This window comes from Agelaius tricolor, unplaced genomic scaffold, assembly GCF_023055355.1.
Source record: "Agelaius tricolor isolate 1412-34295 unplaced genomic scaffold, bAgeTri1.0.p SCAF_28, whole genome shotgun sequence".
Lineage (NCBI taxonomy): Eukaryota > Metazoa > Chordata > Aves > Passeriformes > Icteridae > Agelaius > Agelaius tricolor.
The window spans coordinates 3,310,464-3,338,432 of NW_027269288.1; the positions used below are offsets into that span (position 1 = coordinate 3,310,464).

The window sequence follows — 27,969 nt, forward strand, 5'->3', positions numbered from 1 at the left end:
TTCTCCAGCTTTTTAGGCCTTAATGTCCTCTGTATTTTCTGGTTACTCCAATGTCCTTGAAGGACCATAAATTTAAGATCCGGACCATAAATTTAAGATCTCAGACATCCAATCTTCGAATACTTTTTGCTTTATTGAAGCTTGTCAGGGTTAGTTTTAACAAACTTAAGGTTTTGGTGAATAATGATCTGAGTAACAAGAGTCTGTGTAGAAACTTAACTAGTACTGGCCGAAAGTGGGTGCTGCTCACAATTAATTAAAACAACTAATTAAAAATTAGTTAGGAAAGTTGTATTATTTCCAACAACAGGGAACCTTCTCCCTGATGAACTGATGAAGCCAAGAGAACAAGTGACAGGAAAAGAGGAACGGCATCAAGTTGTGGCAAGGGAGGTTTATGTTAGATATACGGAGAATTCCTTCATGGTGGGTGGTCAGGCACTGGGACAGCGGCAGATTCACCACCTCGGGGGTGTTTAAGCAGGGGTGATGTTGTGGCTGGCAAAGAACTCGGCAGTGGAGCTGGTACCGGGACCTTCGAGCCTTACAGCTGCGCTTGACCTCCCTTGGCCCCTCACGGATCCCCTCATGGCTCCTCTGGGCTCCTGTCGCTCCCTCAGGGACCTTCATAGCCTCCCCCTGTCCCTCATGGCCCCTCAAGGTCCCTCTGGGCCACTCAGCACCGCCCCCCCCCACAGTCATGGCGGCGCCTCTGCGGCAGGAAGGGGCGGGAAGGTGACCGTGCCCCGCCGCGCATGCGCAGTGACGCCGCCGCCGCTGGGCGGGCCGGGGCGACGCCGCTTCCGCCCGGCGCCAAGATGGCGGCGCCCTTTGTCTGGTCGGTGTCACGGTGAGGGCCGCGGGCCGCGGGTGAGGCCCCGCCGGGCCCGGCATGGCAGGTGCGGCACGGGGGCCCCGGAAGAGCGCTGGAGGGGCTGGGGAGAGGGCTGAGTAGGACACGGGCGCTGGGAGGGAAGGAGGCTGCGGCCTGGCTCGCTGCCTGTGGGGTAACGGAGCCGCTTTGGGGGTCACCCCGGTGCGCGGCCCCCGGTTCTTTGAGGGCAGGCTGCGGGGGGGGGGCGGTCCTGCTGGCGGGCCCTGGGAAACGGGGCACTGCCGGCCGCCGTGGGGGGAACGGGGGCTTGTCCCGATAGGAACGAGGGACTGCCGGATATCGCAGGGCTTGTTGGCTGCTGCAAGGGGAGCGGGGGCCTCCTGGTTGTCGTGAGGGGAATGGGGGTTGGTGGCTGTCGTGAGGGGCAGCGGGGGCTGTCGTGAGGGGAATGGGGCTTCTGGATGTCGTGAGGGGAGCAGGGGGCTCGTGGTTGTCGTGAGGGCACGGAGGGGCTCCTGGTCGCACCCCCTTCCCGAGGTGTCCCTGTCCGCTGTGTCCCTCCCCAGCCGTGAGGTGACTCGGGGCGAGGCCATGGACGAAGCCGTGTGTCCCCCGGGCCCCGTGTGTCCCCCGGGCTTGGGGCATCACCGTCCCCTCGGGCCACCCAAAGATCCTCATGATGTTGGGGGTCACAGCCCCGAGCCAGCGCCAGCCACATCCCCGCACCTCAGGGACGGGCAAACCGCAAGGAAAACGCGATTTTTCCCCGTCCTGGCGTTCTGGCGAGGTGACAGCCTCTCGTGGCTGTCCGTGCCCTCTGCGGGCCAGCACGGGTGACACATTTCCTGGACCAGCCGCCTTTCCTTAGTTTTGTTTCTGCATCAGAGGCTTCTCCCGAGATTCCAGCACTCAGCCAGCATTCCAAAGGGTGTTTTTCCCCGAGGAGACAAGGGCTGGTCATCCCTGGTGCTGCAGGCACAGGAGGGGTTTCAGGGCAGATCTCAGGCTCAGGTGATGTCTTGGTGTCCAGAGCAGCACCAGCACATCCATAAGCCTGAAATCCAAATAACCAAGGTGTCCTCAGGATGTCTGTTCCCTGTGAGGAGGTCCAGGATGTCCCTCTCCTCGTGTCTTTCTCATTTTTTTTCCTTTTCACCACATTTTTTTCCTCTTAGTGATCATTTCCCCTCTCACAGCTCGCCTTCCGCTTCCGACCACAAGCTCTGCAGCCCTTCCCTGTTCCATGATCCGTATTATTATTGTGCTGTGGAGCTGCTCTGCTCAGATCAGCTCCAGACTCGACTTTTTTAATGAAAACCCTTGCAGGATCCATTGCTGGAAATGAGGACAGAGCCCTGTGGGCAGAGGCAGCGAGGGTTGGGGCCGCGCTGTTCCCCGAGCTGACGCACGAGGCGGGAGATGACGGTGGGTAGGAAACAAACCCCCTCTTCCCCTTCATCCTCCCAGCATGGATGGCTGGGTGGTGACAGCCTGGAAAGGCAGTGTTTAACTCAGTTTTTACAAGTCAGGGAGGTTTGGGGGTTTTTAAAAGGTAGATATTCATGTGGCAGGGAAGGGGAGAGGTAATGCTGCTAATTAGCGAGTGCTTAGCAGAGCTGGCGTGGGAAGCTCCCTGGGACTGCAGCTGCTGTATTTATCTGTGTGGAGGGTGTGGGTGGGCTCATAATGAACTTCTGCACGATTAATTGGATAATGAGAGACTCAACAACCTCGTCGGGGAGAGGTCAGGAGGGGAATTGTCTCCCCTGAGGGGAAATCAGAGAATGCCCAGTCCTGCATCAGGGATTTTACACCTTCAGCACCCAAGACTGGAGGTTTAAAATTGAATTTTTCCATCCCGTTTTTCCCAGGATGGCTGCGTAGAGACTGACCTGAACACCTGGAAAGGGGAAATCTCTGCAGGAGAGACTCAACCCTCTGGCCCTCGATCCTCTGGGTATCTCTGCTCCCTGCAGCACAGGGGTGAGCTCGGGCACCACTCCTGGGGATTGGGGCCAGGTGTTTGGGATTGTTAAACCTCAGAGTCAGGGGTTTTAGTGGGTAAAGGTGACATTGGCTGCTGGGTGTGGGTATAGAGAGCACGTGACATTACAGGGGAAACCACAGAAAACTGGAAGGTTTTTTGGGGAAGAGTTGAGTTTCCTGGATTTTTACTTCCTTCTCAAAGCTGGGGAGCAAAGCTGAGACAAGTCCAATCCTGGAACATTAAACATCATCGTTCAGATGCTAAGTGCCTCCCACAAATTCCCTAAAATACCCTTTTAGTGCATGGAACTGTCAGGATTCCTCAGGTCTGCAAGCACAGAACACAGCCTTGTTTACCCTGCAGGGAAAATGCTCCCCCTTTTCCCCAGAGCTTTGCAAACCACACTGGGCCATGCTGTGCAGTATCTTGACCCGAGTACTGTCTTTTTCTGGCTGTCAGGGATGTGTTTTGGGACAGGCTGGGCGAGTTTGGAGGGCTGGGGGAAAGCCAGGGCAGGGAGTTCAGTGCAACGACAGAATGGAGTGGAACTTCCTCTCTCTGTGTGTGATCCAACGCTGTCAGAGAGGTCCTGGCCTCTCATCCCCGCTGGAAGGGGATGCCTGTGGAAGCTGAGTGAATCCCTGGGAGGGAGATCCTTCCCTGAGTGTTGCTGGCACCCACAGCTGACAGGAGGAGGCTCCCTCTGACCACTGATCACTGGAAGGAGCAGGAGCTGGAAGTGCCTGGTGTTGTGGATCCAAACCTTTCCCTTCTTCCTGACTGGAAACTCCTGATTTAAGAGGTGATGAAGTGGAAAAACAACTTCCATGGGCTGGAAACTTTCAGAGACACCGAGCATGGAATCCAGGAGTGTTTGCCCAGCTGTGACCTTCCTGCTCCAGCATCCATAGCTTTGGGGACTTCCTGCATGAACAATAACTGGATAGTCCCTGTTTTCTTTCTCCCCACTCCTTGCTAATCCCTTGAAACAATCCCTTCAGCACCGGAATCATTGTTGGAAGACAAAGCCAAGTGAAAGCCCTTCATTCACCCTGCGGATGCAGCTCAGGAGAAAATCCACAGTGTGGCACTTTGCTGACAAGGACCTGCTGGAAAATTGGGGTTTTGCCATGTTTCCAGCAATTTGCAGCATTCCTGAGGCAGAGCTGTGCTCCAGGCATGGAGAACTCCTTCCAAAGAGAGAATAAAATATAAAAATTCCTCCTTATCGTGACATGAGCAGCTGAAAGAGCAGGAGCTGGAAGGTTTGGATGAACACTCCCATGCTGTGGCCTTGGCAGGAGCTGTGACACAGAGGAGGGACAGTGGCACTTGTGTCTGCAGAGGTGACAAGGCTCCTGCTCGCTGCTTGGGCCAGCTGAGGAGCAACAGCTGTGTTCTGAACATTGTCATGGTTGCTAAAACCATCGTGGCTGTTCCCTCAACTCCTTCTAGCCCTGTATTGGAGTTGTGGCTGTTCTAGGAGAGGGTTTGGGGTTGGATTTAGCCAGGAGAGGAGCTGAAATTCAACTTTTTGTGCAGCGAGGTTATGTTTTGTGATCTCTCCTCCTCCACGACCCCTTCAGAGGTTTCACCACACACCTCACCCCCAGCCCTGTGGTGTTTTTTCCCTCCCACAGCCATGGATTTCCCGCAGCACAGCCAGCAGGTGCTGGAGCAGCTGAACCAGCAGCGGCAGCTGGGGCTGCTCTGCGACTGCACCTTCGTGGTGGACGGCATCGACTTCAAGGCCCACAAGGCCGTGCTGGCCGCCTGCAGCGACTACTTCCGCATGCTCTTTGTGGACCAGAAGGATGTGGTGCACCTGGACATCAGCAATGCTGCAGGTAGGCCTGGGGTTTATGTCCAGGATCCCTCCCAGCTCCTCAAACAACACAGTTCTGTGCTCAAGCTTCAAGGAAGGCTCTTCATTCAGCTTGTTGAGTGTGTCAGAATAAAGGAATGAGGGAATGAGGGCTCATTTCTGGTCGTGTGACCTCTCCTGCAGGCCTGGGCCAGGTGCTGGAGTTCATGTACACGGCTAAGCTGAGCCTGAGCCCTGACAACGTGGAGGATGTGCTGGCCGTGGCAGGTTTCCTGCAGATGCAGGAGATTGTCAGTGCTTGCAACGCACTCAAATCTCTCTCTGTGCCCCCAGAAAATCCCCAGCAGCCCCCCGAGATCGGTACGTACCCTCCTGGCTTCCCCTCACCCAGGCAAAGTCAAGATTTACCTACTTGTGCTTCATGCAGCCCAAAATTTATCCACTTATGCTCCTTGGCCGCCTTGCAAACCCAGTTCCTGGGTGCATCTGGTACACCTGGATGGGGTTTGATCCTCTTGGGCAGCACCAGCAGCTGAAAAACTGCTGCTGCTGTGAATTTTGTGGGATTTGGGAATCCTGCTGGCAGCAGCAGCTGGATGGCTTCTCCTTTTCCCTCGCAGAAGCCGACAAGGTCCCAGCTGATGTCAAGACATCGGTGGTGGCAGAAGCTCTGGGGGAGTCTGACAAAGCCAAAGCAGCCGCTCCTGACAGCGAGGGGAAGGAGGAGAAGCCGGAGGCCGCGGCTCAGCCTGAGGTGCCTGCGGAGCAGCCGGCTGGCCAGGAAGGGGAAGCAGCGAGGGGTGACAGCCTGGCTCCTGCTGTCACCCCCAGCACGCCCTGTCCTGACACTGCAGCGCTCTCAGGGACGGGCGCTGCCATCCAGGAGGATCCCAAGGCCGACGTTCCTGGGCTCCCGCAGCCGTCGCAGAGCGCCGTGGGCAGCGGCAGCCTCGCAGGTGAGCGGGGCTTGAGCCCTCCTTATCTGTGGAATTCATTGTGTGAGTGTGAGTTTTGTGAGGCATGGATCCTCTGGGAGCAGTTGGTCTGGAGCATAGTGAGGAGATGTGGAAAATTCTCCTCTGCCTGCACAGGCTTTGGGAATTTAGGGCTGATCACCTGCAAATTCAAAGTGATTCCAGGCAAAGGTGATGATGGATGAGCTTTCACTTCCCTTCCAGATGTTTCTGTGATTTCTCTGGGGACAGAGAACACCTAGTCCCAGTCTCCTTAAGTTAGGAAATACAGGTGGATTTGTGCCTCTGCTGCCACTCCCAAATTTAAGCACCCCCATTTTCTACCGTCCTGCAGAGATGAAGCTGGAAAGGAAGGAGGAAGAGGGGGAGATGATAGTGGAGGAGGAAGACGAGGGTAAAATCCCCAAGGAGGAGCCTCCCCAGCTGGAGAATGGGGAAAATGCTGAGGATAACGAGTCGGGAAGCGCAGATTCCGGGCAGGAGAACTCAGGGGAGCCGCGGCTGCTGCGCTCTGGCACCTACAGCGACCGCACCGAGTCCAAGGCCTACGGCTCCGTCACACACAAGTGTGAGGTGAGGCCAGCCGGGCTCCTGGGCAGAGCTCCGGGTGCCACCGGGTGCCTTGGGGACAGCAGGGTGACAGTGCCTGTCCCTCCATGCCTAGGACTGCGGGAAGGAGTTCACCCACACCGGGAACTTCAAGCGGCACATCCGGATCCACACCGGAGAGAAGCCCTTCTCGTGCAGGGAGTGCAACAAGGCCTTCTCCGACCCGGCTGCCTGCAAGGCCCACGAGAAGACACACAGGTATGGGTGGAGCCAGGGAAAGACACCTGAAAAATGTAAGGTTTGCTGGGAATGGTCAAATCCTTTGGAAATTCACTGGTGTGTTGGGGTATCTGGGTGGAGATTTGTTTTTCTGCCTCTGTCAAAGTGACAGAATAGTCCTGAGTTGGAAGAGATCCACAGGGATCAAGTCCAACTCCTGGCTCTGCACAGACACCATCAGAATCCTATCTTGTGTCTGGGAGCATTGTCTAAATTTGTGTTGTTTCATGGACTCCCATCCCTGGAAGTGTTCAGGGTTGGATGGGGCTTGGAACAACCTGGTCTAGTGGCAGGTGGGGTCTGGTGGAACAAGATGAGCTTGGAGGTCCCTCCCAACCCAAGCATTCTGTGATTCCTGGGTCTGGCTGGGAGTGACACTCACACTGGGGGCAGTGAGACCCCGGTGCTGGGTGTGACATTGCCCCCCATGCCAGCCCGCTGAAGCCGTACGGCTGCGAGGAGTGCGGGAAGAGCTACCGGCTCATCAGCCTGCTGAACCTGCACAAGAAGCGGCACACGGGCGAGGCCCGCTACCGCTGCGAGGACTGCGGCAAGCTCTTCACCACCTCGGGCAACCTGAAGCGGCACCAGCTGGTGCACAGTGGGGAGAAGCCCTACCAGTGCGACTACTGCGGGCGCTCCTTCTCCGACCCCACCTCCAAGATGCGCCACCTGGAGACCCACGACACCGACAAGGAGCACAAGTGTCCCCACTGCGACAAGAAGTTCAACCAGGTGTGCTGGGGAGCGGGGAAGCTGGGCCAGCGTGGTCCTGGAAAGGGGGATTTGTCCATGGGATGCAATTTGGGGGTCCCAGAGCTGTCCTAGGGTGGTGGTGTATCCATGAGGTGTATTTAGGGGTTCCAGAGCAGTCCTGAAAGGGTGGATTATCCATGAGATGCAGTTTGGAGTATTCACAGTGGTCCTGGGATGGTGGTGTATCCATGAGGTGTATTTAGGGGTTCCAGAGCAGTCCTGAAAGGGTGGATTATCCATGAGATGCAGTTTGGAGTATTCACAGTGGTCCTGGGATGGTGGTGTATCCATGAGGTGTATTTAGGGGTCCCAGAGCAGAAAGGGTGGATTATCCATGGGATGCAGTTTGGGGTTCCCAGAGCTGTCCTGGGATGGTGGTGTATCCATGAGGTGTATTTGGGGGTCCCAGAGCAGAAAGGGTGGATTATCCATGGGATGCAGCTTAGGGGTCCTGGAGCTTGGAAGGAGTGGTTTATCCATGGGGTGAAGCTTGGAGGTCCTAGAGGCCTCTCCAAAAGGGATCCACGGGGATTTGGGTTGCTCTGAAGGGAGATGAGGTGGTTTGGGGCTCTCTCCATCCCGTGCTCCATCCCCAGGTGGGGAATTTGAAGGCTCACCTGAAGATCCACATCGCAGATGGGCCCCTGAAGTGCCGGGAGTGCGGGAAGCAGTTCACCACGTCAGGTAACACAGGGGAGAGAGGGGCTGAGGAGCTGAATAATGGGACTTAGATGTCTGGGGGGAGCAGGGAGTATTCCAGGGCTGGATCAGAGCCAGAGGAAGGATTTCATCCCGGCTTTACGGTGCCGTGGTTGTGCTGCATGAATTCCTGGTTTTCCCCATGGAGCCACACCCTGGAAGGGAGATGGGGATGTCTCCTCCCTTCTGCTCTCAGCCTGCTGCAGAGCCAGAGGGTTGGAATGATCCCAGTGGAGTCTTTTGATCTCCTCAAACACTGGGTGCTTGTCCTAGCTCTCTCCCCTTTCACGTTACTGCCCCATCCCAGGCAGGGTGCGGCCAACTTCCCTCGATCCCTGCTCCCTGAACAGCACCAGGCCTTTCTGAGGGAGCTTCTGGGGCTCTGGGAAGGAGGAGAAGGGGGAGGAGGATCTGGTGTCCTTCAATCTGCCCCGTTCCCAGGTAACCTGAAGCGGCACCTGCGGATCCACAGCGGGGAGAAGCCGTACGTGTGCGTGCACTGCCAGCGCCAGTTCGCCGACCCCGGCGCGCTGCAGCGCCACGTCCGCATCCACACTGGTACGGACCCGCTCCTGCCCCCGGGTTCTCCTGCCCCTCGTGCTCCCCACCCACCTTCTCCTGTGCTTCCCCAGGAGAGAAGCCATGCCAGTGCTTGATCTGCGGGAAGGCCTTCACCCAGGCGAGCTCCCTCATCGCCCACGTGCGCCAGCACACCGGGGAGAAGCCCTACGTGTGTGAGCGCTGTGGGAAGAGGTGAGGATTCCCCTTGGGAATGCCGGCAGATATTCCAGTATTCCACCACTTTGGTGCTGCTGGAATATCAGGGGGCACTTGCTGTTCCCAGCCAGATGCCATTCTCTGGAGGGAGGGTGGAGGTGCCAGGGCGATACCAGGGTTGTGGTTACCATGGTCTCATTCCCCAAGGTTCGTCCAGTCGAGCCAGCTGGCCAACCACATCCGTCACCACGACAACATCCGGCCCCACAAATGCACCGTCTGCAACAAAGCCTTTGTCAACGTGGGTGACCTGTCCAAGCACATCATCATCCACACAGGTGGGTACCTCCCAGAGCCCTGCACCGCCCCCGGGCATCGCCCCCTCACCCACCCATTCCCTGTCCTCTCCCAGGGGAGAAGCCCTTCCTGTGTGACAAGTGCGGGCGTGGCTTCAACCGCGTGGACAACCTGCGCTCGCACGTGAAGACCGTGCACCAGGGCAAGGCTGGCATCAAAATCCTGGAGCCCGAGGAGGGCGACGAGGTCAACATCGTCACGGTGGCGTCCGATGACATGGTGACATTGGCCACCGAGGCGCTGGCTGCCACCGCTGTCACGCAGCTCACGGGTGAGCGAGGGGCCCGTGGGGTTCCCAGAGGGAGTTCATCCATGGGGGGCAGCTTGGGAGCCATTCAGAAGGGAAGGTTAGAGGGGGGGTACAGCTGGGAGGTCCTGGTGTTGTCCTGAAATGGAACCTTATCCATAGGGAGCAGCTGGCTCGTCCCAGGGTTGTCCCCAGAGGGAGATTCATTTATGGGGGTTCATCTTAGGGGACTCAGGGGGCATCCCAAAAGGGAAATTTACCCATGGGAATGCAGCTTGGGGGTCTTGGAGGTGTCCTGAAAAAGAGGTTTATCCATTGGGGGCAGCTTGGAGGTCCCAGATGCCATCCCAAAAGGGAGATTTTGTCCCTGGAGAGGAGCTTGGGTGTTCCATGAGCCACCCCAAAAGGAAAACTTATCTGTGGGGGGTAGTTGCAGGTCCCCTGGAACTGTCACAAAGATGAGGTTAATTTATGAGGTTAATTTATAGAGATGTTGCCACCTCCATAAAGAGGTGGCACTCTAGAGGTGGCATCTCCCAGGAGCCAGCATAAAAGGGAAACTTGTCCATGGGATGCAGTTTGGGCATCCCAGGACTGTCCTAAAAGGGGGCTGGATCTCCAAGGAGCAGCTTAGGGTTCCAAGAGACACCCTGAAAATGAGATTTTTCTGTGAGGGGCAGCCTAGGGGATCCCTGGAGCCCTTCCAGAGGGGAAGCTTAACCCTGGGGAGCAGCTTGGGTGCCTTGGGGCAGTCCTGGAAGGGAGATTTATCCCTGAGGTGCAGTTCGAGGGGCCCAAGAGTCACCCCAAAAGGGAAATTCATTTGTAGGGGGGCAGTTTGAGGCTTTTCCATAGGGTGCAGCTTGGAGGTCCTGGAGCCCCCAAAGGCTCTGGAGATTTACCCAAGGGTGCAGCACCCGAGTCTGGGCAGCCTCACATCCCAGTGGAGCCACTCCCAACCTCAGCACTGGGCAGGAGCCATGGCCAGGGGGGAATTCCTGCCCAGCCAGGCCCCACTAATGTCCCTGTCCCCCCGATGTCCCTGTCCCCACTACTGTCCCTGTCCCCACTACTGTCCCTGTCCCCCCTGATGTCCCTGTCCCCCCTGTTCTGCAGTGGTGCCCGTGGCAGCCGCAGTGACGGCGGATGAGACCGAAGCACTTAAAGCTGAGATCACCAAAGCGGTGAAGCAGGTGCAGGAGGCAGGTGAGACCGGGAATACCGGGCTGGCTCCTCCCATCCCACCGCCCCAGAACCACTGGGAAGACCGGGAATACCGGGCTGGCTCCTCCCATCCCACCGCCCCAGAACCACTGGGAATACCGGCACGGGCCGGCAGCTCCCATCCTGTGGAATTTGAATGCAGATTTGTAGAATTTTCTACAAATCTGTTTCCTCCACCATCCCAGCACCCCCGAGCCTCGCCCATTTGGGTGTGTGTGTGTTTCTCTCTCCCCCGGCAGACCCCAACACGCAGATCCTTTACGCCTGCGATTCCTGCGGGGAGAAGTTCCTGGACGCCAGCAGCCTGGCACAGCACGTGCGCATCCACACGGCCCAGGCGCTCGTCATGTTCCAGGCGGAGCCCGACTTCTACCAGCCCTACGGCGCGGCGGGCTGGCCGGCAGAGCAGGTCATCCCCGCCGGGGAGCTCCTGTTCCGCCCCCGCGACGGCCCCGAGCCGCCCCCGGCCGCTGCCCCGGCCCCCCCGGCCGAGGGGCCGCCCCCGGCCCCCGAGTGACCCCGCCCCCGCCCAGCCTTTATTTAAGAGACAGCTCGGAAATGGTGTAAAAAGTGTATTTCTGGAAGGAAAGAGATGGAATAAAATGCAGTATTTTGTAAGGGTTGGTGCTCGGGGAGGGGGCTGCGGGTTCACCCCCCCCCCCACCAGGGTATGTTTTGGGGTTCCTGCAGAGCTGGAGCCCAGTGGGGGACACTGCAATACTCCAGTTACTGCTGAGAGTGTGATGTAGATGGAGAGCAGGGACAGATGAGATGATAAAGGATAAAAAGGGTGGGTTAAGGTTTCCAACCCCACCCAGAACAGCAGATGGGGATTTTTGGGGTAAAGCCCCAAAAGACCCTCCCATGCTGACCCCCACTGAGGGAGGGGGTGTGGAGGCAGGGGAGCTGCCCCTGTTTGGGGGTAAAAAGAAGAAAAAAGGTGCTGCTGATGGAGGCGGGGGGTGGAGCCTGTCCTGCCCCACCCGGGGTCTGGGGCTCAGCTGGGAACACCCACAAGGGACCCCAGGCCCTGGAGCTGCCCCTGTCCATGTGTCCAGCTGGACACTCCCCCCCTGCTCTGTGCCCTCAGAGCCCCCAGCTCCCCAGGGCATGCAGGGAAGGGAGACACAGACACAATGACAGGGGTGGGTGCAGCTGGGACAGACGGACACAGGGACGGCTGCAGGGCCAGCTGGACACGGGGAAAGCTCCATGGATGGTTGGACAGTGGCAGAGACACATGGACACCTTAGGACTGGACACGGTTTCACATCCAGTTGGACACCTGGACACGTGTCTGTCCATCCATGTGTCCATCTGTCCTCATCCCTGCTCCCCAGCCTCAGGGGGGGTTGGAGGATTCAGGACAGGGCTGTCCAGCCGGACACATGGACAGGGCTGTTGGTGCTGGACCTTCACTGGAAATGGCTGGACAGATGGACAGATGGACAGATTGACAGGCAGACAGAGACAGGGACATGTGCAGCTGGACACACGGACACTGCTGTGGATGGGCACATGGCTGGCTACATTCACAGCCAGAGGGACCATTTCAAGTCCAGTTGGAAAGACAATGGTACATATAGCTGGACATACGGACATTGTACAGACAGACACCTGCCCAGCCAGACACCTTCCTCCTGCACCCATGAGCATCAATGCCCCAAAAATGCACTTTTCACCCCAAGGCTCCTCTCCAAAAAGCAGCGATTTCACACCCCTGCCCCGCCCCCCTCACACCCCCCTCACACCCCTGCCCCGCCCCCGCAGCCCCGTGTCCGTCTGTCCGGGCCCATCCCTGTGTCCATCTGCAGCCTCTGGGCATGGGAGGCTCCGGCCCGATCCCGGCTCCAAACCCGGGGACAGAGGGAACGGGGTGGGGGCGGGGCGGGGGTGTGAGGGGGGCGGGGCGGGGGTGTGAAATCGCCGCTTTTTGGAGAGGGCCTTGGGGTGAAAAGTGCATTTTTGGGGCATTGATGCTCATGGATGGAGGGGGAAGGTGTCTGGATGGGCAGGTGTCCGTCTGTCTGTACAATGTCCGTGTGTTCAGATGGACAGACAATGTCCAACTGTCCATCTGGATCTATATGTCCACCCGTCCAGCTGGACACACAATGTCCATGTGTCCGGCTGGACATACAGAGTCCGTGTGCCCGGTTCCATGTACAGTGTCCAGCTGGACAGACAGCTGGACGGACAGCTGGACACACTCATGGTTGTGGGGATGGATGGACACGGAGCTGGGCAGACCAACAGGAGCACGTTCAGCTGGGAATGGGCATGGTGGAGCTGCCAGAACAGGGGAGTGTCCAGCTGGACAGTTGGACATTTTATGTCCAGTTGGACAGATGGACATTGTACGAGCAATTGGACATTGTACATCCAGTTGGACACAAGGCCAGTGTACATACAAGTTGGACACTTGGACATTGTTCATCCATCTGGACACACGGACATTGTACGTCCATCTGGACAGTTGGCCAAACACCTGCTGAACCGGTCACCTCCTTCCAGCCCATGAGCATCAATGTCCCAAAAATGCACTTTTCACCCCAAGGCTCCTCTCCAAAAAGCAGCGATTTCACACCCCTGCCCCGCCCCCCTCACACCCCCCTCACACCCCCGCCCCGCCCCCACAGCCCTGTGTCCGTCTGTCCGGGCCCATCCCTGTGTCCATCTGCAGCCTCTGGGCATGGGGAGGCTCCGGCCCGATCCCGGCTCCAAACCCGGGGACAGTGGGAACGGGGCGGGGGCGGGGCGGGGGCGGGGCGGGGGTGTGAGGGGGGCGGGGCGGGGGTGTGAAATCGCTGCTTTTTGGAGAGGGGCCTTGGGGTGAAAAGTGCATTTTTGGGGCATTGATGCTCATGGATGGAGGGGAAAGGTGTCTAACTGGCCGTTCACTGTCCGTCTGTCCAACTGGACGTTCACTGTCTGTCTGTCCAACTGGACGTACAATGTCCGTCTGTCCAACTGGACGTACAATGTCCATCTGTCCAACTGGACGTACAATGTCCAACTGGACGTTCACTGTCCATCTGTCCAGCTGTACGTACAATGTCCATCTGTCCGGCTGGACAATCCCCTGTTCTTCTGTCCATCTGGCAGCTCCACCATGCCCATTCCCAGCTGAGCGTGCTCCTGTTGGTCTGTCCAGCTCCATGTCCATCCATCCCCACAGCCATGTGTGTGTCCAGCTGTCCGTTCATCTGTCCATCCATCTGGACACTGTACGTCCAGCTGGACACAAGGCCATTTTTATGTCCAGCTGGACAGACACCTGCCCCCTCCATCCATGAGCACAAATGCCCCAAAAATGCACTTTTCACCCCAAGGCCCCTCTCCAAAAAGCGGCGATTTCACACCCCCGCCCCGCCCCCCTCACACCCCCGCCCCGCCCCCGCCCCGTTCCCACTGTCCCCGGGTTTGGAGCCGGGATCGGGCCGGAGCCTCCCATGCCCAGAGGCTGCAGATGGACACAGGGATGGGCCCGGACAGACGGACACGGGGCTGCGGGGGCGGGGCAGGGGTGTGAGGGGGGTGTGAGGGGGGCGGGGCAGGGGTGTGAAATCGCTGCTTTTTGGAGAGGAGCCTTGGGGTGAAAAGTGCATTTTTGGGGCATTGATGCTCATGGGTGGAGGAGGAAGGTGTCTGGCTGGGCAGGTGTTTGTCCAACTGTCTAGAAGGAAACACATTTGTCCATTTGGATGTCTGTCCATCTATTCATCCATCTATCTGTCCATCGATCCAAGCCTGTGTGTCCATCTGGATGTCCAATGTCCGTGTGTCCAGCTGGACGCTCCCCTGTTCTGTCCATCTGACAGATCCATGGGATGGGTGCAGGGGATGGGCCTGGATGGACGGGCAGGTGCAGGCCCAGCTGTGTGGATGGACATTGCACGGACACCTGGACAGTTCACACCTGGCTGGACACACGGACAGTTCCCTCCAGCCCCCCCAGCCCTTGCACAACACCCCAAAAATGCCCCTTTTTACCTCAAAGGCACCACTCAGAAACGAGCAGGGTCAGACCCTTTCCCTCTGCCCAGTAATCCTTGTGTCCGTCTGTCCAAGCCCCATCTGTGTCTGGGGTCTGTCCCTCTCCCTGGGGAAAAGGGGGGAGTCCAAGGTCCCGTCCTGACCCCCCCAGTGGGACTTGGGGGTCGCTGTGGGGTGTCCTGGCCTGGCTCCCCACACCCAGCTCCATCCTGGGGCACCAGCAGCCCCTTTTTGTCCTGGTTTTACCCCAAAACAGGCTCTGTTCCACCCCCACCCTCAGCCTGGGGGTGCGGGGGGGGGGGGTCTCCCCTGGTTTTGAAGGCCACTCCCCAAATTCTGTCCTAAACCTCCTTTTTACCACACCTGCTTGATTTTAACCCATTTACACCAGCCTTGATTAGGCTTCCCACTTGCACCTGGCAGGGATTTGGGTGGAAAAGCAGTGAAAAACACCAAGTCTGGCTCTTACATGTCCATGTATGATGAATATCAGAATCCAGGGATAATTTTCAGCGAGGAGTGGGTGCGTGGTGAGATTAAAAGTGGGGGCAAACCCTGTGATTTCAGTTTTCATAAGTATTTATGAGACAGGAGGGAAAATCAAGAGGAATTGGTGTGAAATGACCTTTTTTCCTGGTTGTCTTTGAGGGAGAGGTGAGTGACCCCTCCCTGGCAGCCCCAAACTCCCCTTCCCCGCTCCCCCTCCCCACGCCGAGGGACGAGGTCGGGGCGCCGACGTGTTTTGTATTTTTTAATAAAGTTCGTAATCCAATGGACACACAAAACAAAACTGCGCTGAGAAAAAAAAAAAAAAAACCAAAAATAAACCAAAAAAAAAACCAAGTTCCATAAATTAATTAAGTGTTAGGGGAGGCGAGGGGGGCCGGGGCAGAGTCTTTGTACAAGTGTATAACACTTCCACAGCTGATGAGACGAGGGGATGTTTAAATGAAGCGCACTTACAAATGAGTGACAATACAAAGTCTGAGTATGAAAATAAGATTTTTTTTCTCTGAAAACACATTTTTGGCACAGATTAAAAAAAAATGTATGTTGTGGGGATTTGATTTTTTTTTTTAAAGTCAGTATTATATATATTTATATATATTATATATATATTTATATATACACACACCCACTGAGTTCTGCATATCCCACCAGGAAGGAAAAAAGCTCTCCCTTTTGTTTTGTTGTTTGTTTTGTATTCTCTTGTTTTTCAGTGTAAACTGTACATCCCAGATGAAGAGAAGACGGCTGCAGCAGGGGCAGGTGGAGGAAGAGGAAGGTTCACATCCGGAAAAAATAACCCCCCCCAAAAAATAAACAACCCCAAAAGAAGGAAAAAAAAAAAACCAACAAAAAACCCAAGGAAACAACCAATAAAATAAAAAATGACTGTGAAATGCTCCTTGACCCACAAATCTCAGCAGAGTCCCTGCGGAACGTCCACGGCGCGGTCAATGTGTGTCAAGACATCCAGAACGTCACAGCGTCTCCAACTGTGCAAAGTCCGAGTCACTAATTTAGTGCAAAGGCAGTTCAGGTTCTTTTTTATTTTTTTCCTTTTTTTTTTGTTAAAAAAAATAAGCCATCCTTTTCTCTTTTTTTTTTTCTTTTTTTTTTCTTTTTTGTGTGTTTTTTCCCCAAAAAGGAGGCATGGGAACCCAAGCCCAGTCCACCTGCTGAGTGCATCAGTTGTCCATAAGCTAAAGCAACATGTAAACATCCAAGGTTTGATCGAGGCCAGTCGGGCAGGAGGCTGGTTTCTGGCAGCATATTTCTTGTTTCATAACCTTCTCTCCTTCTTCTGAATTAGTTTTATTTTAAAATTAATTTTTTGTGTGGTTTTTTTTTGTGGGATTTTTTTTTTTGTTGTACTTGTAGTTGTTTGTTTTTGTTTTGTTTTTTTTTGCTGCAGGGCCTTGGAAAAATTAAAAAAAATTAAAATTAAAATAATAAAAAGTCAGTAACTGGTAAACAGCTCATACCGACGCGATGACAATCATCAGGTGAGGAGAGATGTTGGAGATGCTGGCGAGGAGGTCGGGGGCCAGGCGGGACAGGTGGCTTTCCGAGAACTCGCAGGGTGGGAAGATCTGCAGAACGTAGGCAGGCTGCAGGGAGGGCAAACCACAGATCAGAGACAACCCACGCCCACAGAGGTTTAAAAATGAGACATTTCAGTGAGTTCTAGGAGCTTAAAGCATCCTAAATCGGGTATAAGAGAGAAGCCATGGGTTTTGTTTCCCAGATGGGGAGTTTTCCACACCACAGGCTGATTTGGCTGAGAAAGGCAGAAAAATTCCCATTAATTATAATTTCAGTGGTTGCTCAGAGTGCTGGGCTCATTCTGGGCTCTTTATACCCAGAATTAAATTACACCCAGGTTAAACTGCAATCAGTGCAGCAACACACCTGGAATAAACCCTCCATGGCACCAAATGCATTCTGCAAGAGAACACCAGCTGTCCTGGAAAAATCAGGATATGGGGAATAAACCAGGACTCTACTTCAGAGATAAAAGAGCTGAGAAATGCATTTGGGAAATGCTTTTTCAGTCTGAAAATGAACTGGGAACACACCAAACATACATTTGGGTTTTTTTTGGCTTGGGGTTGCTTTCATCAAATCCATCAATGATTATATTGATCCTATCAAAAATTTATGGATCCCATCCATGTCTTTGATGGGTGGTGATGGAAATGTAGGGGTTGTTTGACCAATAACCCCAGGCAGATCCAGCAGAAGCCCAAGCTGCCTGTGCCAAAAGGGCCTGGTTTGGGGTCCGTGTGGCACTGCAGGGCTCTGTGCCCAGGCCATTAGGGCCTGGTTTGGTGTCCCTGTGGCACTGCAGGGCTCTGTGCCATGCCATACCTGGTTGGAGCCGGGGTTGGGGACATTGATGATGCCTGCAGCCTGCTTGGCCTGCAGGTAGCTGATGAAGGCGGCCTTGAGCGACTCGGTCTGACTGACCACGTCCTCCTGGTCCCGGCCGCAGGGCAGGGCCAGCAGCAGGCAGTAATCGCTCTCCACCTGCAGGGGAAGGACAGGCTCAGGGAAATGCTGCATCAGGGGGTGTTTTCCAGCCATCCATCCACTATCCATGGGGGAAAACCCTCAATTTAAACTCCTTGATGTTACAATTTGTACCCCAGAGAAGCGGTGGCTGCCCCATCCCCAGAAGTGTCCAAGGTCAGGGCCAGGCTGGACAGGGCCTGGAGCAACCTGGGATAGTGGAAGGTGTCCCTGCCCATGGCAGGGAGTGGGATGGGCTTTAAGGTCCCTCCAACCCAAACCCGTCTGGGATTCTGTGATTCCAAAACTTGCCGAGAGCTCAGCCATGGTGGAAAAGACTAAAAATGGATTTCATGGCCACCTGAACTCCCCTTCCCACCCTACTCAGACACACTGAAGCCAGCAGGAGTTTGTCCCCGGGCTCAGCATGACCTAAAGGTTTCCCAGCTCTCACTGCCTTTTCCATAAGTGCAGTGTAGGAGCTATTGCTCATCATCTGAAATCCGTGTTACACTCCCTGGGTTGAAGGAATCAATGTAAACACCAGGATCCCAAAACAGAATCACAGCGATTTCCTGGATTGGAAGGAATCCACAGGGATCACCAAGTCCAACTCCAGGCCATGCACAGGATCCCAACAATCCCTCCCTGTGCATCCCTGAGACCAATGTCCAAACGCTCCTTTGGGCAGCCTTGGGGCCCATTCCCTGAGGAGCCCAGGGGACAGAAGCCGGGGTTTTGGGGAGCCCTGGTGGTTTCCAGCCCCGCAGTTGGTGAGCCCAGCCAAGCTCTGAGACTCCCAAAGTGCCTCCCTGCCCCAGCCCGGGCTCTCACCATCATCCTGCGTGCGACGCCCTCGAGCTGGGAGGCCTCGAGCCGCATGCGCTGCGCGATGCGCAGGGGGGGCCCTCCCTCGGGCGCCGGCAGCGAGCGGTGAGCCAGGACGTTGTTCCCGGACACAAAGTGCAGCTGCACGGCTGCTGTGTCGTTCTTGAGAGCCAGCAGACCCTGCCAGACAATGGGGTATTTCTGGGAAGAGAGGGAGAGAGCATTACACCCACAGCAAGGAGGGTGGGATCTGAAAGGCTGAGCTGCTCGGCTGCCACCGACGCTTCCGTCGGAGTTTTAAAGGCTCAGCAGAGATGCAGCACCAGATCAACCCTCCACAGGCCAGGCCTGGGTTACATCCTGCTAAATCAGGAATTCAGTCCTTTTCCTTCCAGCTGGCCAGCCTGCCTAGGTGGATCCATCATCCCAATCCCTCTGCCACCCACCCAAGCACAAGGCTGTTCCTGAATGCTGTGTTCCCTTTTACAAATGGACAAATTGAGAAATAACAGAAGAACTGCTCGAGGTCACATGAGAGACATTTGGTGCTGAACACAACTCTCAGCTCCTTGCCGGTACCTGTTCCCTACTGCCTCCCTCCTCTTTCTCATTTTCTACACTTGAGAGAGTGGTTTTTCCTTTTTATTTAAATGAAATACACCAACTCTCTCCCCTGCCTACAAGGAAACACTTTCCAGGAAAATGCTGACTTGTAAAACTGACTTGGAATAGTAAACATGCCTAAAATCCATCAGAGACAAAACAACCCAAAACCCAAACAATGCCTTTTCTGCATCTGAAGTTTTTGATGCAAGAAAGGTCAGATTTGGTGCTATGGCTGAGACAGAACCAGGTGACTTCCCCCCAGATCAGGAGCACGACACTCACTGTCAGCAGCTGGACCATGTCCACAGGTCTCTGGGACACAGGGTGAGGGGATGGCTCCTGCTTGAGCGTGGACTGGGGCTCCGGGCGGCTGAGGGGCGGCCCCGAGGTCGTGGGGATAAACATGGATTGCTTGGGAACTGCCTGCGGCTGGTGCGGCGACGGAAGCTCCTGCTTCATGGAGATGGCGACGGGCGAGGGGTACGAGGTCTGGCTCGTGTCCCCTTGTGCCCTCTGCAGGTGGACGTGGGGGTCCATCTGTGCCGTGTGCCTGTTCACAGGGGCGTGGTGACTCTGCTCCGGCCCTGCTGCCGACGGGCCCTTGGGATCCTGCGGGATCTGAGGGGTCTTGCTGCGGACTGGCTGGCTGGGGTGCGAGTGCTCGCCCTCCGGCAGACCCTGGGAAGCAGGCAGGGAGGAAAAGGAAAGATGTTTAGGCCAAGGGTGTATTTAACCCCATTATAAGGCTGCCAGGACACCATGAGATTCCTGGTGGAGGCATCCGTGTCACAGCAGCAGCTCTGCTGCAGCAGCACCTGGGACAGTCTCCCATTTCCAAGCCCACCTGAGCTGAAACCCCACTCCCTGAATCCTGCCCCAAGCCCATCCTTAGTCACACCATCCATCCAAGGATCCCTGACCCATGCACCACCTTGGTACTGGCAATTCTCACCCTGTCACCCCATCCAGAAACCTGCAGGCACCTTCCCCCCTCCTGGGTGGAACTCCAGAGGGGTTCAGGAGTTTTCAGCTTTTTCTGATGCTAAGCAGCATTTCAACCTCATTTCCCATAAGAAACAGACCCAGATTCCAGGGAGACAGGTAAAGGGTTTTCCTTCTCACCTGGGACGGGGTCATGCTCCGTGAGGGCAGCCCAATGGGCGAGGCGCCCGGGAACTGCGGATGCCCAAGCTGTGCCGTGTGGTAATTCCTCATGTCGCCGTACACGGAGCGGTAATCGTGGAAGGAGCTCCCGGCGGGATGCATGATCTGCACCCCGTGTGGGACCACCACGGGCTGCGTCAGGGGCAGCCCGGGCAGCTGGCTGCCCGAGGGCACGCTGAGCAGCCGTGGCTCGCTGTGGGGAGAGTGGGCCATCTTGCCTTCCGAGGATTTGGGAGTCTCTTTGCCAGGCTGCGGGGTCTTACTGACCGGGGGAGTTTTGACGGCCCCTTCGGGCGTGCGGGATTGTCGCGTTTCCGAGTGGTGCTCGCCCACGGCGGCCATGTGCGGGTGCATGATCATCCTGACGTCCCGCGGGACGTTGTACTGCTCCAGCCGCAGGCTGCCGGGGTGCATGCGGTAGTCGGGCTGCATCACCAGCACGTCGGACTGCACCGGGGCTGGCCCGCGGCACACCGCCGTGTGGTGGAAGTGCAGCTCCTCCTCGGGGGGATGCTGGGAGGACAGCGGGGGCATGACGATGTCTCGGATGGGTGCTGGCTGGGGCGTGCTGGATCGCTGGGGCTTCATCTCCATCTGGGGTTGCAGAGCAGCTCGGGGGGAGTGGAGAGCTTCCGGGCGGATGCCGTAGGGAATGCCGGAGAGAGGAGGGGTGTTCATCCTCACCTCACCTTGGGATAGATGGCCCAGGGACACAGTCTGTGTTACGCTGTGGGGGGGCATGATAACAGATTGCTCAGGATGCATGCTGGATATGTACTGAGGAACGGGAATTCCCGGCGCCAGCATGACCGGGGTGCTGCTGGACAAAGCCGGAGACGAGGTACTGCCGGGGTGACAGGCCCGGGGGAACGGCGACGGCGAGTGCCCGCTGGTGCGCGGCGAGTGCGGCTCCTGTTTGCTGACCCCCAGGTGGGAGATGGCCCGGTCGGTCGGGGTGCTGGGGCCCGAGCTGACGTGGTTTGCTTCTGAGTGCATCTTCCCAGAGAGGGAAGGGTGGTGAGGACTAACCCCAGGACTCAGGTTGGAGGGTTGCAGAGTCTTTGTCTCCACTTTCAGAGCAGCTGGGTCAGAGAGTTTTTTGTTCACAACCATCTGGTTATGGACCAGCACGGGTGGAGTGTTTACGGTCTGCGTCAGGACCTTGCCGGGCTGCGATGCCGGGGTCTGGACAGCGAGGTGGGACGAGTCAGGCTTGTCCAGCGCGGCACGCTCCTGTTTGACAGAGGAGATGACGGGCGAGGTGTTGTAGGGCTGTGCTCCGAGTACCAATGAAGAATGGGTGGAAACAGTCCCATAGCCCGCCGAGGTCTGGGAGCCTTTCGGTGCCGGCTGGGATGGCGTGATAGGCTCCTGTTTAATCTGAGACTTGGATACAGACTGCTGGAACTCAATGTCCACAGCGCTGGCTGGGGGAATCTGGCTGATCTTGGCACTGATTCGCTGAGGACCTTCTGTCTTCTGCCCTGAGTAACTCAGGAGCACCACACCTTCCGAGGTGTTCACCCGCAGCCCTGGACTGGACCCAGTCTCCACCGGCCTCTCCTCGATAATGGACATCGATCCTGGATGAAACCTGCTGTTATCATTTGCACTTGACCTCTGCTTAAATTTCGGCGACGGAGCATTGACGAGGCAGGTCTGGGTTTGGGGAGCTTGTTTCACCAAGGTGATCCTTGGAGCCTCCTCCAAATCCACGCTGTGGGGCATCCTGCTGATGACAGAAGTGGCTTTGGGAGCAATGACTGTGTTGACCTTTTCCTTCTCGCTGAACACTGGCGCTTCAGCCACCGGTGGGTCCAGGGCGTTGGTGATGGGAACGGCCGGCTTCTCCTCAGAAACCGGCTTGATGGCCTCCACGGCAGGGTGGAGAGGCGCCTCCTCCAGGCACGGTGCGCTCACTGGCTCCGTGTGCGTCGTTGTCACGTGTGTGGAGGTTATGCTCGTCGCTGAGACGTATTTGGGCTCCATGAGTATCTTCCTCAAAGTGCTGGAGTTTGTGTCGATATCCGACGCCTTTGTGTCCGGTGGGAGAGCGGGTGGGGGTGTGGAACGGGCACGGGGCTCTTCATGCCTGACCATCCACTCTGGCACCTTGGCAGTGCTGGAGTGAAGGGGGACAATGGTGGTGGGCACCGGGGTGGGCAGCTTGGCCGCCGCTGCCGCGGGGACAGCAGGAAGGGCCGTGTTCGGGGCACTCGGTGGTGTGATGGCAGCGTTCTCCAGGGGCGACCGGATCTTGAATCCGCTCTGACTCCCCTCGTCAAGGGGGACTGGCGGGGGACCCAGGTCCAAAGGAGCCGGAGCAGGCACCTTTGGAGAGGTGCTGCTCTCAGGGACAGCCTCATGTGCAGCCACAACATCAGCAGCTACAGCCTTGGTGACCTCAGAAGCACTTGGCTCCATGGATGCTGTGGGTTTGATTTGCTTCTCCTCCTTTGAGGCTTCTTCAGGTTTTGTCTTTACTTCATTGGCGGGGGGTGATTTGCTCTGCACCCTCTCCGGCTCAAAGGTGTTGACTTCAGCAGCGTCGCCCTTCCTGCTTGTGCTCTTCTTGCGTCTCTGCCGCGTGGTTTTCTGACGGCCCTTTTCCTTCCGAGCAACTTCAGCCTCCTGCAAGGTCTCGGCCTCCTGTGCAGAGTTGGAAGATTCACTGAAGCTGACCTCAGACTCCTTGCTCTCAGTCTCCAGCGCTGATGGGACAGAGCCAGGCACTGGCTGCACCACAGGCTCGACGGCAGTCTCGGTTTCTAGGATATTGTTCACTGCCTGATCTGTCTCAGGCTCCATCTCCTCCCGAGGGGACTGCAACACCAAGGGCTCTGTGGGGATCTCAGCCTCAGATTCAGCAGGATATGTTGGCGGTGCAGGGAAGCTTTCTGTCTCCCCAGAAATATCATTGATGATGGAGCCGATGGCTGCTGCCAGCTCTGTTTCACTGGCCTGGTGTGCAGGTTTATCTGCCTCCTCCTCCTGACGGACTTCAGCCACATCTGTCGTTGGCTCTTTGTAGGCAGCAATTGTCGGAGGAGTTTCAGTGAGTTTTGCAATGTTCTCCACTGCCTGCTCGAGCTCAATCTGCTTCGCTAACTGGGCAGCCTCAGGCGACTGCTTGGGCTCCCGTGTCACCTCCTTTTCCATTTCTGGGAATGAATCTTCTACCTCATTCTTAGAGAAGTGGGGTGGCAGGATGTCCTCTTTTGGAGGGCTCTTCATCTTGGGTGGTGACACTGCCACCGGCTCTGCCTCCTCTTCGGTGGGCCTCAAGGCACCCTTGACTTCATCGACGTTGAGGCGTATTTCTACATTTTTGAGACACACGGATGCCTTATCAACGACCGTTTTGGTATTTTTGTACCTTCCCCTTTTGGATTTCGTAACCTTTTCTGGCACTGGCTTCTTCTCAGTGATCTCAACTGTGGGGATTTCTAGCTGATTTTTCTCCACATCCAGTTCCTTCCGATCACGTTTCTGCTCACTTGCTGCTGGCTCTTTCTCAGCAGCTTTTGCTTTATTGCTGTTGTCACTGATGCTTGATTCCTGACCGCTTCTTTCAGCAGCATCTTCGGATTCAGCCGTGGTATCGGCTTTCGGTTCATTCTTCCCTTTCTTCCCCTGTTGGCTGGCAGCAGCTGATGAGTGAGTGTGTGTGAGCTTCTGGGATCTAGGAGACCTCCAACCCTCTGCAGGTTTAGGAGCTTCCACAGTATCTTTAGTTTCAGCTTCCTCCACCTCTTGTTGTACCGGTTCGGTCTTTATTGGAGAGATCTCCTCCTCTGGCTTACGGCGGGATTTGGGAGGTCTTCCCCTCCTCGGGGTTGTGGGAACAGTAGTCACTGTTTCCTGTGGTTCCTTTTCCACTCTCTTCCTAGTGGATCTAGTGACCTCCATGGAGTCCTTCACCGGAGATGGGCCTTCGTTGTCCCCTGTGGTAGCATAGACTGACCTCACGTTCCTGCGCCTGGTCCGGCCTATCGGCAAGCTCAGCTCCACGTTTTCTGGCTCTGCAGCAGAACTTGGGGATTTAGCAGCATTCCTTGAAACCTTTTCTGCCTCCACTTTCAATTCAGAAAGCTTCTGGGTCTCCCCGCGAGGAGAGCTCGACCTTTTCAGTTTCTCACGGTCAATTCTTTCGCTCTTCCTCGTGACGGGCTTTTCTGTGACATTAGCTGCAGCCGACTGCACGGGAGTCTTGGACCGTTTACTTTTGTAGGACTTTTTATCTTTTACAACAACCGGAGGTTCCACTTCCATATCATTGTCGGAAACAGGCGGCAGGACCTCAGCAGCCGCCTCCACCTTTTGACTCACACCAGCATCGGTGTTGGCAGAGGGTGGAGGATTTTCCTCTTTAGGTTCTGCAGCCTCATCTGACTTCTGAACTAGCTTGGGCGGAGGTGGAAGCAGCTGGGCAGCCTCAGGTTCTGGATCTACACTGATGTCTGCATCAGAAAACGAGGCCCCAGGAGTGGGAGGTTTGGTATCCAAGTACGAAGGATGCTCTGTTGCCACAGCATCTTCCTCTGGCGCCAGGGTTGTAGCAATAATTTCTTTACTCGCTTCTACAACTGGCGGAGGTTCTGTTTGCTCAGGAGGTTCCATTTTGACAGGAGCAGCAAGTTCAGGAAAAGGTTTTTGTTCCTCTGCTGCAGCAGCAGCAGGTTCAGAAGGTTTCTCTTCTTTGACAGAAGCTGGTTCTACCAGGACCTTTTCGCTCACTATTTTCTCGGGAGCGATGGGAGCTGGTTCCTGTGGGAGGACAGTGACTGAAGAAGGACCAACAGCTGAAGAAGGTTTATGTTCTGTTTCTTTACTATCAGGAACCATTTCTGGTGTTTTTGGCCGATTTTCTTTATCTTCCTGTTTCTCGACTTCTTTTGGTTTCTGATCTTTCTCCTTTTCTTTCTGCTGCATTCGTGTCAGCTCAACAAACCTACTGTGGAAGAGAACCACCGGCTCTTGCACCAAATCAGCCGTGCTGTTCGTCCCATCGGAGGAGGACTGTCTCCCATACAGCCTTCCAGAGATGAAGTCCAGATCATCATCCTTCCTCTCTAAATGCTGCAGGCGTTTGGAGTCCTGTTCAAAGATTGAACTGTGCAAAAACCGAGAAGCGAACAGTTCCTGCCGCTCTTGTTCCTCCTCTTTATGATCCTCTTTTTTATCATCCAGTTTTCCACCTTCAGAATCGGTTCTGATTTTTTTCTTTTTCATATACCAGGATGGAATAGGTCTTGGAGCCGAGTCAACCTTCTCTTTGTCTTTATTGTTTCTGAAACTAGCAAATCTTGAATCCCAGTCTAGAAAGGACCAGTTTTCCTCTCTGGAGGAAGAGAGGGATTTAGCCCTTTCAAGCAAGGCCTTTGTGTCAGGTGTGATTGTCTTGTCCAATGCAAAAGAGTAGAATTTGTTTCTTTCTAAGGAACCGGACTGGAGTCTTTCCTCTCTTTCACGGAACTTCTCTTCTCTGTCCCTTAATAAAAAAGACAACCTGGAACTCTCTAACAAGGACGAGGCTTTTGGGGAATGGGGCTTGTTTTCGCCATCATCATCCGAATCTGAAGGCACCTCCCCAGGCTCCAGGTCTCGGACAGACCGTTTCCGTATACTGTCTCTTTTCACAATGCTGCTTGGAAAGCTGATATCGACTCTGCCAGGCTCTTGTTTCACTTGGGTTTCCCACCTACTTGAGTCTTCCTCAGAACTCAGCACAGAGAGTTTTATTTTAGCCATTTCTGCCATCTGCTCCCTTCTGCTGGAATCATAAGGATTGAATTTCAGCGAGTCCTCCCTCACAGTCATGTTGGAGTATGAAAGACCCTTTTCTTCTATTTTAGGTGACTCTTTGGTTTCCTTCAATGGCATTAACCTTGGAGAATCGAGTGTGTCGTCATCCTCATGGAATGGGAAGTGCCTGATGCTTGGGGAACATGACATCCTTTCGGAGTCCTCACTCACCTGACGAGAACTTCTGTAGTTCCTTTCTCTCTTAGTGCTGATTTCAAAGTCAAACTGGTCAGTCTTTTTCCTTTTACTTGGTGGAGAGTCATCGGTGACGTCTTGTGGAGGCTTTCCCACCTCGTGAACCAGACTCCGCTTTTCATATTCATCCACCTCTTTCTTTGGACTGCCAAACTTCTCCGACTTTGCTATCTCCATTTCCAGCTGCTGTTTCAACCTGCGACTCTGCTCCATCTGTTTCCGGTAGCTCTGCGTGTGGTCAATGTCGATGCTGATTTTCTCCTCCGTGTCAGCTGACTGAGGTTTCTCTTGGCTGAGTTTATGGTCTGGTGTTTCTTCAGGAAGGCTGGAGTAGTTCTTCCTTGTGTCCTCTCTCTCTGTTCCCTGCTCATCCAGCAGCTGTACCTGTTTATGCTGGGGTTTTACTGGGTTTAGTTTTTTAGGAGGGAGTTCCTGAACTTCCACAGGTTCCTCGGGTGCCTCCATGAGCCTCGCCTGCAGATCCAGGGTGGGACGCATGCCAATCCCACCAACATTAAGAGTGTCCTGAACTTCTTTGGGACTAGTAACAGGAATAAGTCTTTCCAGTTTGAGTTTTTTAGATTCCCTTTTAAGCATCTCCTTCCTCAGGGGTTTTCTCTCCAATTCTCCTTCCCTTAACACTGGTGCTTCTCTAGACGACGCTGTCGCATCAAGCTGCTTTTTCAAAACCATGCGTGCATCCTCCTCATCTTGGCTACTCCGTTTTACATCCAGTTTTTGCCTGTCAGGTTTTGGATTCGCATCGGCAAAACGCCTTTTACGAGCCTCCAACTTGTCTAAATCCACTGCATTGGCCCCCTCGGAAGTTTGCTCTGTCTTCAAGTGCTTTTTGGGTTTAATTTTTCCCTCCTTGTCCACCACTTCGATGTGACTGGCAAGGGCTTTCTCCTTCTGTACCTTGGTTCTGACAGGTTCTAGTTTAGACTGCTCCGATTTGGCTTGCTCAGCCTGGGACGTCTGGGTTTTCTGTTCGAGCAGTGGAGATTTCAGAGTGTCATTATCCAGCTTTGCCCTCAGTTTCTCCAGCGCAGGTTGATCGATCACCTTCCCCTCCTTTTCCTTCACACGGGTCAGCACAACACAGGGCATCAATTCCAGGCGGTTCTTTGCTGTCCCTTCTTTGTCGCCCCTCTCTTTGCTTTGTTTACTGTTGCCCTTCAGTTTTTCTGGGCTGGGCTCTCTCTCATTCTCCTGATCTGTTTCCGAGGACTGAGAGCTGGGCGAATGGATTTTCGCTTTTCGTTTCTGCTTATCTGTTTTCTCCTTTTCTATTTTTTCCAGCTTTTCCTTCCTCACCAAGCGCTTCTCCTTGTCCACCCTCTCCTGCTCGAAAACGCGCTCTTTCTCCACCTTCTCGTTTTTTGCGTATCGCTCCACGCGGGCTTTGTCCAGCTTGTCGTATCGCGGCGGGGACAGCGAGCTGCAGCTGCCGCTGCGATCTGAGGACCTGCTGTAAATCCTCCTCTCCGAGTCGCTCTGCAGCCGTTCCGACTGCGAGGGGGACGCTCCGGGGCTCTGCGGGCGCCGCGAGTGCGTCGGGCTCTGGCTCCGCTCGATCGGCCTCCGTTCGTGGTCTCTGTCCCGATCGGATTCAAACCGTTCCCTCTCCCTCTCCCTCTCCCGTTGTCTGTAGCTGTACTCCCTGATGTCCTGCTCGTACGGATCTCCCCGGTAATCCCGGTACTCGCGAGGGTCGTCGTAGTATCGTGGGTCGTAGTAGTCTCCTTGGTAGGGATCCCACTCGGCGTAGAATTCTCTGCCCCGAGCTGGGTATTCCCGCCGAGGATCCTCGGGATACGTCCCCGGGGTCCGAACGGTCTCGTAGTAAGTACGGTCAGGGGCGTATTCGTAGGATCCTCTTCGCTCGTCTCTGCTAAACATAAGAATAAA

General features: G+C 55.4%; 2 protein-coding genes across 7 annotated transcripts in view; one reads left to right on the top strand and one right to left on the bottom strand.

Annotated features, from left to right (window-relative positions):
• The first annotated feature begins 771 nt into the window (after positions 1-771).
• ZBTB17 (zinc finger and BTB domain containing 17) lies at positions 772-11,067 on the top strand. Its single transcript, XM_071448914.1, has 16 exons — positions 772-899; positions 2,162-2,260; positions 2,707-2,818; positions 4,463-4,669; positions 4,831-5,007; positions 5,268-5,603; positions 5,956-6,194; positions 6,286-6,428; positions 6,884-7,184; positions 7,802-7,889; positions 8,346-8,462; positions 8,537-8,657; positions 8,829-8,959; positions 9,034-9,249; positions 10,342-10,431; positions 10,689-11,067. Exons 2-16 carry the CDS (start codon positions 2,255-2,257, stop codon positions 10,964-10,966), a joined length of 2,562 nt encoding a protein of 853 aa, XP_071305015.1. The 5' UTR covers positions 772-899; positions 2,162-2,254; the 3' UTR covers positions 10,967-11,067.
• Positions 11,068-15,181: 4,114 nt separating this feature from the next.
• Positions 15,182-27,969, bottom strand: part of SPEN (spen family transcriptional repressor) — a 66,618-nt gene continuing 53,830 nt past the window's right edge. For 4 of the 6 annotated variants that reach the window (XM_071449363.1, XM_071449365.1, XM_071449362.1 and 1 more), the window contains 5 exons: positions 20,017-27,952; positions 19,177-19,572; positions 18,295-18,489; positions 17,320-17,478; positions 15,182-16,559 (listed from right to left, as the gene is read on the bottom strand). In XM_071449363.1, the coding sequence (XP_071305464.1) occupies positions 16,428-16,559; positions 17,320-17,478; positions 18,295-18,489; positions 19,177-19,572; positions 20,017-27,952 (8,818 nt within the window). In that variant the 3' untranslated portion in view covers positions 15,182-16,427. The remainder of the gene's footprint in view (positions 16,560-17,319; positions 17,479-18,294; positions 18,490-19,176; positions 19,573-20,016; positions 27,953-27,969) is intronic. The other 2 variants (XM_071449366.1, XM_071449364.1) reach the window with 1 other exon arrangement.

What these genes read in the sequence shown, in the direction of transcription:
- ZBTB17 (XM_071448914.1), top strand. An exon ending in CCGTCACACACAAGTGTGAG is followed by an intron (nt 6,195 to 6,285) that starts GTGAGGCCAGCC and finishes CTCCATGCCTAG; the next exon opens with GACTGCGGGAAGGAGTTCAC. An exon ending in GCGACAAGAAGTTCAACCAG is followed by an intron (nt 7,185 to 7,801) that starts GTGTGCTGGGGA and finishes CTCCATCCCCAG; the next exon opens with GTGGGGAATTTGAAGGCTCA.